The sequence below is a fragment of the Hippocampus zosterae genome, chromosome 16, assembly GCF_025434085.1.
Source record: "Hippocampus zosterae strain Florida chromosome 16, ASM2543408v3, whole genome shotgun sequence".
Taxonomy (NCBI): domain Eukaryota; kingdom Metazoa; phylum Chordata; class Actinopteri; order Syngnathiformes; family Syngnathidae; genus Hippocampus; species Hippocampus zosterae.
In genome coordinates, this window is record NC_067466.1 from 12,131,119 (window position 1) to 12,144,411 (window position 13,293).

General features: G+C 43.5%; 1 protein-coding gene across 1 annotated transcript; it reads left to right on the forward strand.

Annotated features, from left to right (window-relative positions):
- Positions 1–65: 65 nt before the first annotated feature.
- lars1b (leucyl-tRNA synthetase 1b) lies at positions 66–12,203 on the forward strand. Its single transcript, XM_052046607.1, has 32 exons — positions 66–214; positions 510–631; positions 823–910; positions 989–1,069; positions 1,150–1,287; positions 1,515–1,676; positions 1,742–1,854; positions 1,915–1,978; positions 2,292–2,380; positions 2,484–2,709; positions 2,923–3,010; positions 3,379–3,455; positions 3,588–3,641; positions 3,723–3,863; positions 4,366–4,443; positions 4,563–4,648; positions 4,731–4,796; positions 4,898–4,980; positions 5,354–5,492; positions 5,577–5,789; positions 6,143–6,200; positions 6,341–6,404; positions 8,159–8,342; positions 8,719–8,809; positions 8,925–9,065; positions 9,708–9,848; positions 10,272–10,382; positions 10,470–10,580; positions 10,820–10,924; positions 11,090–11,185; positions 11,270–11,402; positions 11,705–12,203. The coding sequence occupies exons 1-32, from the start codon at positions 209–211 to the stop codon at positions 11,905–11,907; spliced, it is 3,552 nt and encodes a 1,183-aa protein (XP_051902567.1). The 5' UTR covers positions 66–208; the 3' UTR covers positions 11,908–12,203.
- The last annotated feature ends 1,090 nt before the right edge of the window (positions 12,204–13,293 follow it).

Here is a 13,293-nt window from a genome sequence, read left to right on the forward strand (position 1 = left end):
ATAAAGTTGACCAAAATATCAACGTTGTCGGATAGCAAGCGGAATGTATGTGACATCTCCGTGGACTTCGTCTCCCATAGGTCCTTGCGAGTGGCTTGGTGTCATCAGCCGGGTCGAGGTGGCGTGGGTTTCCTTTGCCTTTCCTTCTTGTGTATCACTTGAGTTAATTTTTTATGAAGCAACGGAGTAACGTATTGGTTGTGCCAAAATGACGGTAAGTGTATTCTTTTCTGAGTAGTTTTCCCCCAAATTATTGGCATTATACAGCCATCGTGGGCATTTTGCACTGCAACTGCTTTGACATGCTGTAGCTTGTAGCAACAGCAAGACAGCTAGCAAACGGCTCGACAGTAAAAGTACTGTAACTACAGAAACCTAAACTAAAAATAGTTCTAAAGCTTGATTTCCCTGTGAAGAGTTGTAGTCCCACCGTTGACGTTTTGAGACACGCATTTGAAGTTCTAGCTGTCACTGCTTTTATGTACGTCTTGGTTCCCATGTCTTTCCAGGAGCGTAAGGGAACTGCAAAGTTGGACTTTTTGAGAAAGATTGAGCTCGAAATCCAGGCTAAATGGGAGAACGACAAAACCTTTGAGAGTGATGCAGCGACAACAATTGGGGAAAGTGCACAGTAAGAGACGCACATGGTTACATAACGTTGTTTGCGTTTGGCTTTAGGGGATTTTTCCCCTCGCATTCGATATGGGCAATTGACAAATTGACAGATGATGCGCACTGTCACTTGGGAATATTGATGCACTGATGCGATGCTATGACTCCCACTTTTACTTGCATATTTTAATCAGTCACTCTGTTTCACAGCAAAAACAAGTATTTTGTCACCTTTCCCTACCCTTACATGAATGGGAGGTTGCATCTTGGTCACACATTCAGCTTGTCAAAGTGTGAGGTAAATGCACTTTATTTAGGAAGGGAAAGAAGACCAGAACATGGAAATGCATCCCGTGTTTTATGGTGTGTTTTGTAGTTTGCAGTTGGCTACCAGTCCTTGAAAGGGAAGAAATGCCTTTTCCCATTTGGTCTCCACTGCACAGGCATGCCGATCAAAGTGAGTTCCTGAAGATTGCCTCATGCATGCAGTGTGTAAATAACACTGCAAAAAAAATTAAACTCTTCTTTTTCACAAAGGCCTGTGCAGACAAGCTCAAGCGGGAGATGGAACTGTTCGGAAATCCGCCACAGTTTCCGGATGAGGAGGAAAAGGAGAAAGAAAAGCCAAATACTTCTGATGAAATCATCATCAAGGACAAAGCCAAGGGAAAGAAGGTCTGAATTTGAGATGCCTTTAAATTTGTATTTTTATGGCTTCCAATAGTCCCAATAAATAAGCCTTTGGGTGAAGGCGTCATCCATTTAAAGACAATTAAACGCCTGCCTCAAATAGATGTCTCCTTTTCTGGTGGCAGTTTCACAATAAACATATTTGTTTTATCATAAAGGCTGAATTTGTGATATTCTGTGGTTTCAGTTTTGTCATTGTGTTTCCCTTTTAGAGTAAAGCAGTGGCCAAATCCGGGTCCGCCACCTTCCAGTGGAACATCATGAGGTCTCTTGGCCTAACAGACCACGACATTACCAAGTTTGCCAATGCCGAACACTGGCTGGAATATTTCCCACCTTTGGCAGTGAAAGATCTCAAAATGATGGGCGTCAAGGTACAAATGATTTTTTTTCCCCACACAAATTGAATGGTTATTTAATATGCCCTTTGGTCTCCCAGGTGGACTGGCGACGCTCGTTCATCACTACAGACGTGAACCCTTTTTACGACTCTTTTGTCCGCTGGCAGTTTATCACCCTGAAGGAGAGAAAAAAGATTAATTTTGGGAAAAGGTGAGCTGTAAAGAATCAACGTTTGTTGAATGTCAGTTCATATTATGATTGTTTTTGCAGGTATACCATCTACTCCCCCAAGGATGGACAACCATGTATGGACCATGACAGGCAGACAGGAGAGGTACGCTCACCTGCTGCTATGAAAAACAAGATATGATCGTATTTAATCACTACTACAGGTATCCAGGATTATCAAAAGGTGCCTGACATTCTAGATTATATGATTGTAACATGTTTTCATGAAGTATGTTTAATAATAAAATGAGCGAGCTTAGCATTTTCTTAGGTTCTAGTAAGGTATGAAATTTTGCCTGAAAGGTTCTCGGGTGTATGACCCGAGCCTGTTTATTAAACGAGACTGTTATTAATACCGGTAATCTGTTGTACTCTATTGCTCCTACATTTTTTTAAATTTCTGTTCACCTCACTTGTAGGGAGTAGGACCTCAGGAGTACACACTCATCAAGATGAAAGTTGTGGAGCCGTACACGGCCAAATTCAAGTCCAAGGTTTTTTACAGCAGGTAACTAACTTCACTGCTATGAATTTGTATAAGTCATGTGAATCTGAGGGAAAGGAAGTGCTTTTAAAAATGAAGTACAGCATTGATGCCGTCCTACCTGCAGCGCCATAAAAGGCAAGAACATCTACCTGGTGGCTGCAACCCTGAGGCCGGAGACCATGTTCGGTCAAACCAACTGCTGGGTGAGACCCGATATGAACTACGTGGCCTTTGAGACCACCAGTGGGGACATCTTCATCTGTACCAGGAGGTCTGCCAGGAACATGTCCTTCCAGGGCTTCACCAAGGAGAATGGTGTAGTACCTGTCGTCATGGAAATGCTGGGACAGGTGGGCATATTTTTAATTGGAGGTGTGTTTCAAGGCTTGGTCAACATTATCACCTGGTGACCACCGTTTTGTCTGACAAAATGGTGACAAAATGTCAGTCTTCTTACCAAAGTAGCTGGCAATACTAAACAAAGCAATAGCGGTGCCCTTTAAAACCATTGCCTTTCTCCTGCACTTCATACAACCGTGATCACTAAACATTTGTGCTCACAGGATATCCTCGGCTGCGCCCTGAGCGCTCCCCTGACTTCCTACAAGATCATCTACGCTCTGCCCATGCTCACCATCAAAGAGGACAAAGGTACAAGAAAGTTAATTCAAAACAATTAAGCATTCACAGTCACACACTGGTGTTTATCATTTTGCAAAAAGTTAAATGTCAGAATCAAACTTCTAATCAGCCTCAGGTCCACCTGGTTTTAAAGGTTAGAGAATGCACTGAGGTGTGCTAAGCACGGAGAGGTTTCGTGCGCTGACATTTCAGGGCTTCCCAAGCAGCTTTATTTACCTTTTCCTTTTTGGAAATGTGCATCTCCGTGCTCATCACGCGCAGTTAGACAGCGTCTCATCTTCAGTGTACTTGAACGGCAAATAGCAAATTACCAGTAGTGCAGCTTTAAACGTTGATCTAAATGTAACAACTTTTCCCTCTTGTTTGGGTTCCATCAGGCACTGGGGTAGTTACCAGCGTGCCTTCCGACGCCCCCGATGACATCACTGCTCTCAGGGACATCAAGAAAAAACAAGTGAGTTGTGGATCTTTGTACCGGTACACAGCTTCAACGCAGTACCCTAAATGCTTCAAGGTCACCCGACCAGATGCCACATTTATTGTGACTAAGCTTGGTTGGCTAAAACGGAATATGGATATTCGATAGGCCCTGAGGGAGAAGTACGGAATTGAGGACAAGATGGTGCTGCCTTTCGAGCCGGTAAGCTCATCTCCTCAGACGTGTCATCCTAAACCCATCATTTGTAGTTATTAGGCTTTTGGGTGTATGTCTATATTTCAGATTCCCATTATAGACATTCCGGAATATGGGAACCTGTCTGCTCCACTGGTCTGTGATGAGCTGAAGATCCAAAGCCAGAATGACAAGGAGAAGCTGGCCGAGGCTAAGGAGAAAGTCTACCTGAAGGGATTCTATGAAGGGGTTGGTCCACCTTGACTGACTGTACTGTGTCTAATGATAGAATACACATTCACTATGTCTCTCACAAGGCACATATGCAAAGGGAATTTTTCATCCGGCACACACAATATACATAGAAAATCCATTCACCCATTTTGGATCCTGAGTACATGCTGGACTGGTTGCGACTCCATTGCAGGTCAGATGAAAATGACCAGCCATTCCCGCTCGCATTCACTCCCATGGGCAATTTAGAGGCTTAAATCAACTTATGTTCTTTAAAGAACCCTGTTTTGGGGATGTGTGAGGAAGCCTACTTGGCATTACATGCAAATTTAGAAAAGAAGGCCAGCGCCGAGATTCAAATCTCAAACCTCAGCGGTGAGAGGCAGACGTGCTAAGCACTAATTTGCAGCACGTTCTGATGGGAACGTTATGCCTATTTTTGTTGAGTATTATCCAATTTCAACTTAGGATCACATCTATTGTGACTTCTGCTATACTGATGAAAGGATCTCTTCAGATCATGTTGGTTGACGGCTACAAGGGGCAGAAGGTCCAGGACGTGAAGAAGCCTATCCAGAAGATGATGGTAGAAAAGGTAGGACCGGGTCGGCTCTGTCTGGGGTCTCTTTGTAATGTATATGATATAAATAAAGTCCCCGTGATTGATTTATTGCTCTCCAAAAATGTTGACGCCTCGGCATCTCTGGTTTTTAGGGTGAGGCCTGCCTCTACATGGAGCCAGAAAAACAGGTCATGTCGCGTTCGGCTGACGAGTGCGTGGTGGCGCTCTGTGATCAGTGGTGAGCGACACAAATCGAGCGCGACTATGGAACGACTATGGAAGTCATGTGTTGTATTAAAATGAGAACATTTGTATCTCAGGTATTTGGACTATGGTGATGCTGAATGGAAGCAGCAGGCCAATGAAGTCCTCAAGTCTTTGGAGACGTAAGAGGACCACTTGTGAAGTGCTCAAATTATTTCACAGCATACATTTTAGACTTTTTGCTGGCAATTTTTTTATAAATCATGTATTCCGTTCTGCCCAGATTTTGTGATGAGACCAGAAGAAACTTTGAGGCTAGTTTGGCATGGCTACAGGAACATGCCTGTTCTCGTACTTACGGGCTTGGTAAGTGTTGACCTCAAGTGTACTTCGCCTAATTTGCCATTGTTCTTAATAGGGGTTGGCTTGCTCGACTGTCATGTATTCTTCAAATTGTGATTGTTCATTAAAAATAAACAAATAAAACTAATAAATAATAATAAAAAATAATCCACCAGTGAAAGGAAAACAGAAATTTTTGGTTTGACTTTGTTGTAAATATCTGACAAAATTATACTTTGTACATGAGAGCGTCTTTGACAGTCCAGTTGATGAACATGCATCACATTACGAATTCCCCTTGCCTTCACAAAAGCCTGCTGTCCTTTTAATGCCGTTGTTATTGTACACGCGATAATCTTATCACTGTGTCATGCGTGTTTGTGCTTGGTTGCCATAGGAACACGGCTGCCTTGGGACGAGCAGTGGCTGATTGAGTCCCTGTCGGACTCCACCATCTACATGGCCTACTACACCGTGGCCCACCTCCTCCAGGGAGGCGTGCTCAATGGACAGGGGACCTCGCCGCTGGGCATCAAGTAAGGACACAAATCACGTCAGGGAACCAAACCGCCACATCATACGCACGGAATTCATCCTGCCACCGTTTGGTTTTGTCTCAGACCACATCAGATGACCAAGGAGGTGTGGGACTTTATATTTTTCAAAACATCCCCTTTCCCAAAGACTGACATCCCAAAAGAGCACCTTCAGAGGCTCAGGAGGGAATTTGAGTATTGGTACCCGGTGGACGTTCGCGTGTCTGGCAAAGACCTGGTGCCCAATCATTTATCTTACTACCTCTACAACCACGTGGCCATGTGGCCCAACGACAGGTAAGCTCGTGTCCATTACACGCATCTATGCGACTCGGTGTAATGCCCTTGTATGTGGGAAAGGAGAGCCAGAGCTGTTGATGAACTCAGCTGTTTATTGAACACCAGGAGATTTATAAAACTCACAAACACAATTAGAACACTTGTGCTTGTGTGAATTAAAAAAAAAATATGTTTCTTCTTTTAAGTTACGTTTGTGGGAGAAGTAAAACTATAGGGGGTGGCGGGGTTGGTCCAGAATTAAACCTTGCTAATGTCAGGGGGGTTAAGTGTTGTGGAAAAAGCAACAACTCCTTCCTAAAGTGGCGTAGAAAACGTTCTGAATCCTCTTTGTTGCTTTCTATTGTCCACAGTGGGAAGTGGCCACAGGCTGTGCGAGCCAACGGGCATCTGCTCCTCAATTCTGAGAAGGTGCGTCCAATTTTAACGATGTGATTTGTCATATTTAATCAAACAAACGAGTCACGCTTAAGCGATGTTGCACTTTTGATGGAATTCTCTGTGGGAATCTGTGGGGTGTGGTGTTACCATCTGCTTTTCTTGTCGACCAGATGTCCAAATCAACCGGAAACTTCCTCACTCTCAGCCAAGCCATCAAAAAGTTCTCAGCAGACGGTACTCTGATTCCTTCTTGCAATGTCGATTCATCTCCGTGACAGTTTTTTTTAAACTCTCCTAAATTAGACATTTGACGAATTGGATTCAAGGGTGATAATGAAGGAAATTAAAATATTTAAAATTTAGCGGTTTTAAGTTATTTGTTTTTGATCTATGCTTTACTTGTTGTCTTTATTTAACTTCAGCCAAGTGAACTTTTTCTAACCTCAGTTTTCATTCAAACATCTGCCAGCCGCGTGAGTCATTACACGTTATACAATAAATATGTAGTTAAAAAATAAACACCATCATTTATATTCCGAATGAGATGCTGCTCTCTGCCAGATATAATTTACTGCCCTATTCGAAATAACTTCCTGTATAATCATTTAATTTGTTTTAATCACAATTTAGTTATTAAATAGTCTCTGATTGATCATGGAAGAAAAACAAGATGGACAAGAGTTAATTGTCTGTTTTAATGTTTCCATCAGTTTTACGCTTTCTCTCCATTCATGCTTTTATTTTTGTGCTTGGAAGAAAGCTTTGCCTTTTTTAAAAATCTCCTTCTGACACCCTGTTTTTCTCCCGCTTCCTTTTGGTTTGAGCAAGTTGAATAATAGATGGATGAACGTGTCGCTTTGTGTGTCTGAAAGCGTGAAGAAGCTCATGTTCTGACAGCAGGCAGACGTATTCGGTTCACGGCTCGTCGGGCGTCGACAGGCGGCTTCCGCCTGTAGATGGAGACAGAGGGCTGTTCTTTGTTTGCGGTTCACCGGTTTGACAGCTGTGGGTTCAACAGTGTGTGTGTGAGCAAGAAGGCAGAGGGGTGGGCAAGAAGGGTAGAAGGGATATCCTGGTGACATCGCTTTTATCGGAGTGATGTTTGATTAGGGCATCTCTTGATGTGTCCTAGCTGGGAGTGGCTTCTGCCGGGGATTTGTAGCAAAGTCTCAAGTTGACAGTCATTTTGCTGATTAAGAGATGAACTCATTTGTCCTCATGTTTTTGCCTATGCATGAATTAGCACCTTTCTTCAAATCGTGACACCCCCCGCCCCCCCACTCGGATGGACGCGGTGCCTCGTCTCGATGCTGACAACGTCGTACCCTTGAACAAGGAGCCGCTTTGCCACAAATAAATGGCTCCTCTTGCCCCTCTCAGGAAAACAAAAACAGATGAAATGACATTTGCTGTTTGCTGGTCTGATACCACCAAAGTATGTTGAAAGTGATGCATCTCCACTAAGAGACAAGCTTTGTGATAACATATCTTTTATTCGTCCCACACTGGGGAAATTTACAGCCTCCAGCAGCAAGAATGTATGTAGAAAGAAGAAGAAAGAGAAAAAAACAACAACAAACATCTTTCAATTAAATGCAATATGAACACAAAATGGATAAATCGCAGTACTATTTACATGTGGTACGCACTTTGGGCGCCGTTTATCTAAATCAAGTCATCTGTAAGCCATGTATTTTTAAAGATAATGATATAAAATGAGGATAAATTCATATTAAACTGTTGGGGGTCATAATTTGTGGTTTACAGTTCATTTTAACTATTAATATTGGGGGGAAAAAATGGCGCTTTTCACTATGGGGCTTGGTCTCCATCTCCCATGAATAGTGAAGGATTACTGTGCATTGTTTGTTTATTGTGTGTGAAAGTTGTACTCTGCTACTCCTTTACGTTGTAGCAACTGAAGTCCCCGGCCGCTATTTGAGGAACTTGGATCAACGGTAGTGTTCTCCACCTTTCTTCCATCTTAGGCATGCGTCTGGCTTTGGCCGACGCAGGAGACACAGTGGAGGATGCGAACTTTGTGGAGACCATGGCAGACGCCGGCATCCTGCGCCTTTACACCTGGCTGGAGTGGGTGAAGGAGATGATAGCCAACAAGAACAACCTGAGGACCGGACCTGCCGACACCTTCAACGACCGTGTTTTTGCCAGGTAGGCACAGCCACATATGTAAGACCACATCCAGGGGCAATAGGTGGACAAAAGTGACGGACTGTGTTGGATTTCTGTAAAGCAAAGCAAGCCCTAAGTATACTACCTTGATGTATTCCCAATGTTTTTGTCTCCGAAGTACAGTAACTTTTAATTTTTAAGGAATTTTGAAATCGGTGTACACTCACCAACCTTGCTAGTAGGCACACATGCATATTTACAAGTAATTTTTATGCAAAAACTGGTGCAAAATAAGTTGTGAGACACTCTCGCTGGTAGCGAGCCAGTCTGGAAGCATTTCAGAGGCCGCATTAAAAACGGCTCCTTTTGAAGAACCCCCGAGCCGAAACTTTAAAGGATTTTGTGTCTTGGCCAGCGAGATGAATTCTGGAATTTTGAAGACGGAGCAGCACTATGAGAGAATGATGTTCAAAGAGGCTTTGAAGTGCGGCTTCTTTGAGTTCCAGGTAAATAAAATTCAGTCCTCTTCCTAAGCAATTCACAATTGTTTATTCCCCCCCCAAAAAAGAGAGTCCCAAATTCATCCAGAACCAGTATTAATATGATGAATGCTTCCTCCAGGCTGCCAAAGATAAGTACAGGGAATTGGCTATTGAAGGCATGCACAGAGAGCTGGTCTTCCAGTTCATCGAGAGACAAACGCTGCTGCTGGCGCCCATCTGTCCACACCTGTGCGAGTACACCTGGGGTCTGCTGGGCAAGGTAAGAAATGTGCACATTTTGCTAACCTCCATTTTGCTATTCACATTCAAAATACTGGCCGGTACTTCAAACGTGACTTTTGTTCTTTCCTACCCGCCTCTTGTGTTCAACTCCTTTTGTACACTTGAAAGGATGATGGGGCAGCAAAGCAACGTTTTAAAAGACCAGCGCTAATATTTATTCATGAGTACACCCACCATCAGCCCGTCTTATTTAATTCACTTCTAACACTCTTCCTCGCTGTGACCACCAGGAGCTTTTCTTCACACGCACACGCACAAACACGCACGCACACACACGCGCGCTTCCTCTTGTTGCTGCTTTTAAATCGAGGTGCGCACTTGCTGTCCATGTTCCTAACAACACAGAGCACCCGAGAATATTTTCCACACGCTAATGTCAGAGTGAAAAAGCAGGCTGCTGTGCTGGAGATGTCTATTTTTTTTCATCACCACCTCACAATAACCGAAGCGTGACAAGTTAAATTTTCTGCACAGGCTAAAAAGAGATAATCACCATGAACATTTTCACTCCGTTATGTTTTATTATGATAATGATGGTGGTTATCTTGAGTCCAATTAAAACTGTCTTCCCTTCTCCAACGCTCTCTCTCTCTCATTCTGTCATTCTGTCCCCTGACAGCCTACTTCTGTGACAAAGGCATCATGGCCCATCGCCGGTCCAGTGGATGAAATTCTCATCCGCTCCTCTCAGTACCTAATGGAGACAGCACACGACCTCCGACTGAGACTCAAAGCATACATGCTTCCCCCAAAGAATAAGGTACAATGCAGGCATGCGGCTGAGTTCAGTTTACCTGGTGGCAACCCACATTTGTAAGGGCCTGAGAGGTTCACTAATCTATGTTAGTTTAAAGAAGGCTGTATTTATTATTCTAAAGTATTTTCAATAGTTTATCCTAGTCGGCAGCTATTCTGGAAAACTGACTTTGGCCATCTGAAAAGTAACAGGCAGGAATTTACGTTTTCAACTGTTTAGAAACAAAGATTGTCTGTCCAAAAGTCTACCGGTAACTGTTGGGTGTGAATAATGAAATAAGTGAACTTTAATCTGACATTTCTAATTTATTGAGAGGAACCTGCACAGACATCATCAGATACTCCTACATTATGTACAGTAAATAGTTCTTTTCAGGAGCTTGTGTGCATGTAATTATCAATATTAAATCACTTTTTCCTTGAGCAGAAATGTGACTCGAAGCCCCCCACCAAACCCTCACACTGCACCATTTACGTGGCTAAGAGCTACCCGACATGGCAACACAGCGCCTTATCCCTGCTGGGCAAGCATTACAAGGTCGGCGACATGCACACACATGCTATACATGTTGTGCTCGATGGATGCATTACCTACATTGCACCGTTGTTTGTCTTCTTCGCGCAGAACAACGACGGCGTACTTCCAGACAACAAGGTGATAGCGGGCGAGCTCGGAGCGCTACCCGAGCTGAAGAAGTACATGAAGAGAGTCATGCCATTTGTGGCCATGGTCAAGGTACACGGGCAACACTGTGGCGTGTCATTTGCTTCGAATCATAATGTGTCGAGCAAAAAGTGGGGGGAGTGGCCTGCTCTGTTCTTCACCAAGACCCGCAGAGCATTTACATTTAGAAGACGATTCATCATTTGATTAATCCCCAATGGAGACATATATTGAGTCCAATTCTCTTCCCCATAAACTTGAGTGCCAAATTCCCAACGAGTTAAATTATCATCGCATGCGGCTTTCCATAGGAGAAGCTCGAAAAAAACGGGCCCAGGGTTTTGGACCTCGAGCTGGAGTTTGACGAGCGGGCAGTTCTGATGGAGAACCTGGTCTACTTAACCAATTCCCTTGAGGTATGCTAACACCTCACAAGTCTGATTTGAGGTATGCTAACACCTCACAAGTCTGATTGGACTCTCAAAGATGCCTGACATATTGCAGCTCGGCAATCAACTAGCATGAAAGAGACATTTCAGTGTGTTCCTTCATTTAAAAAAAATTTTTTATGCCTAATGCAGTTGGAGCGGATCGACATCTTGTTTGCCTCCGAGGCCGACGACAAAGTGAAGGAAGACTGTTGCCCAGGGCAACCGTTCTGCGTGTTCAGATCCGAGGTGGTGACCACACGTGTGAAAGGACGGCTTTGTGGTTCCATGTGGTCAGCAAAAATTTGAATTGGACAATTTGTCTGTCGACAGCCAGCAGTCTGCGTAACCCTGGTTAACCCTCAGCCGTGCAACGGCCTATTCACGACCAAGCTCGACATCAGACAGGGGGACAGCAGGGACCACGTCGTTCGTAGACTCGCCAAGGTCAACCGACTCATCAAAGGTTGGTTATCCGCCATGGTCCATGTTGATTTGGGGCCACTTTAACCAAAAACAATTTTATTTTTTGGGGGGGGCTAAAAAATAATTTAAAGATTGCCAGGATAGAATGCCAGCTATTCTTATCATTCTTTGTTGCTCGCAGCATGTTAAGATGATGTATCAGGGTTGCTTATTAACCGGTGTTACAATCTAAAATTCATCTTTTCCATCTCGGCACCCTGAAGTTGCTATCCTTAGCCACATAAATGTTGCACAAATCAAAATAACCTTGACCTTTTGTTGTCCAACACTTCCTCCCACCAGATCTCTCCAAAGTGAAGCTGATGAGGTACGAGGACCCCCTGCTGGGGCCCCGTCGGGTGCCCGTGCTGGGACAGGAGGAGCTGGGCAAAGTCATCATCTCGTCTCAGTCCGTGTTCAGCATCAATTTGGATGAGAAGAAAGTCACTGTGGCTGACAACGGGCTCACTGTGGACATCGGTGACACTCTGGCCTACCTGGTTTAATTTAAAACACGCGCTCTAACACAGTCATCATGATTTGATATCTGGAAAGTTCTTTTTATTTACACACAAAAAAAAAAAAACAAAGAAGAAGCATCCCCCCCCCAGTGTGAAACAACTTTTATCATCAAAATCTAAGACGGATCCTGTTGTTTTCATACTGATGGAATCATGTCTCCCGGCCTGTTTTGTTCATCTAAAATGAACCGTCCCTCCTTTTGTGTTTCAATAGATGCTGTTTGTCCAACATGTTATTTTTTTCCCCACCCCAGAGAAATAATAAAACCTGTGTAATGAAATCTTTAGCATTCTCATATATTCCCCCCTACTCTCCAACCTCTTCTTAACATCGGTTTCATTCTGAGGGCAGCCCTCATCCTGTCCTGCATACTGTTGGGCCAAGGGCGAGTGTACATTTTGTTACTGTGACAATTAGGGGCAGAACGAAAGGGTTGGCTGCACTTTGAACTTCAAAAAGTGACTGCGAACTGAAAGAAGTGACAAGAGCCCCTATAAGACTGCATGGACGATGACAAGTGCATTCCAATCAAAAGGTACCGGTAATCGCATGATTATTATTCTCTGAGGTATCACCAAATTTAACTTTCTCAAATATTTGGCACGCACCCTCATAGATACCCACCACATCAACAGCTTCACATGAGCAAAAATTCACATTTGTCATAAATTCATGTCAGCTTTATGAATAATACAGCAATGCATGCAATATGTGAGCATGTCGTTGTTGAGATGGAAATGCCAAAGTGACATTGATGCTCGATTCCTTCAAGGTATGAGAACCACAGCGGTTGGCTGCATGAAAGGCAACATGATTAATACTTTAGCCTGAGGGATGGCTATTATTCAAATGTCTTCCTCTTTGATGCTCGCTTTCGGTGATACAAACCAAACATGTTGTGTCAAATCTTTAATGCTCTTCACTTTTGATGTTTTCACTTGATGGGTCGGGGTTGACCAAGAAAGTGTCGCATCATATCACAGCCGACATAACAAATCAATTCCCTTTTGCAGGTGAACTGTTGGTATTCTCTCCCTGAATCAATTTTCCCCTTGCCTGCACCTCATTTGTCGGAGTCAGTTTTTATTTTCCTGCCCAAGGGTGAGTGTAACATTTACTTGCTTTGCGTTTATAAGGAACATTCACATCAGGAATGTGTCACAATGTGGGCCTCCTTCATAATTATGAAAAATGTCTTACCCTTGCATACTATTACATTTTCCATGCACACACATTCCCGGTCACGTTTGATTGTCTATGTCAAATAATGGAAGATAGATCTTTTCAAACTGTTTGCTACATTGCAAGTACTTAGTCTTTATTGTTTTAAGATTTGTCACAGTTGCAATCGTCAGTCAAAAAAAAATCAC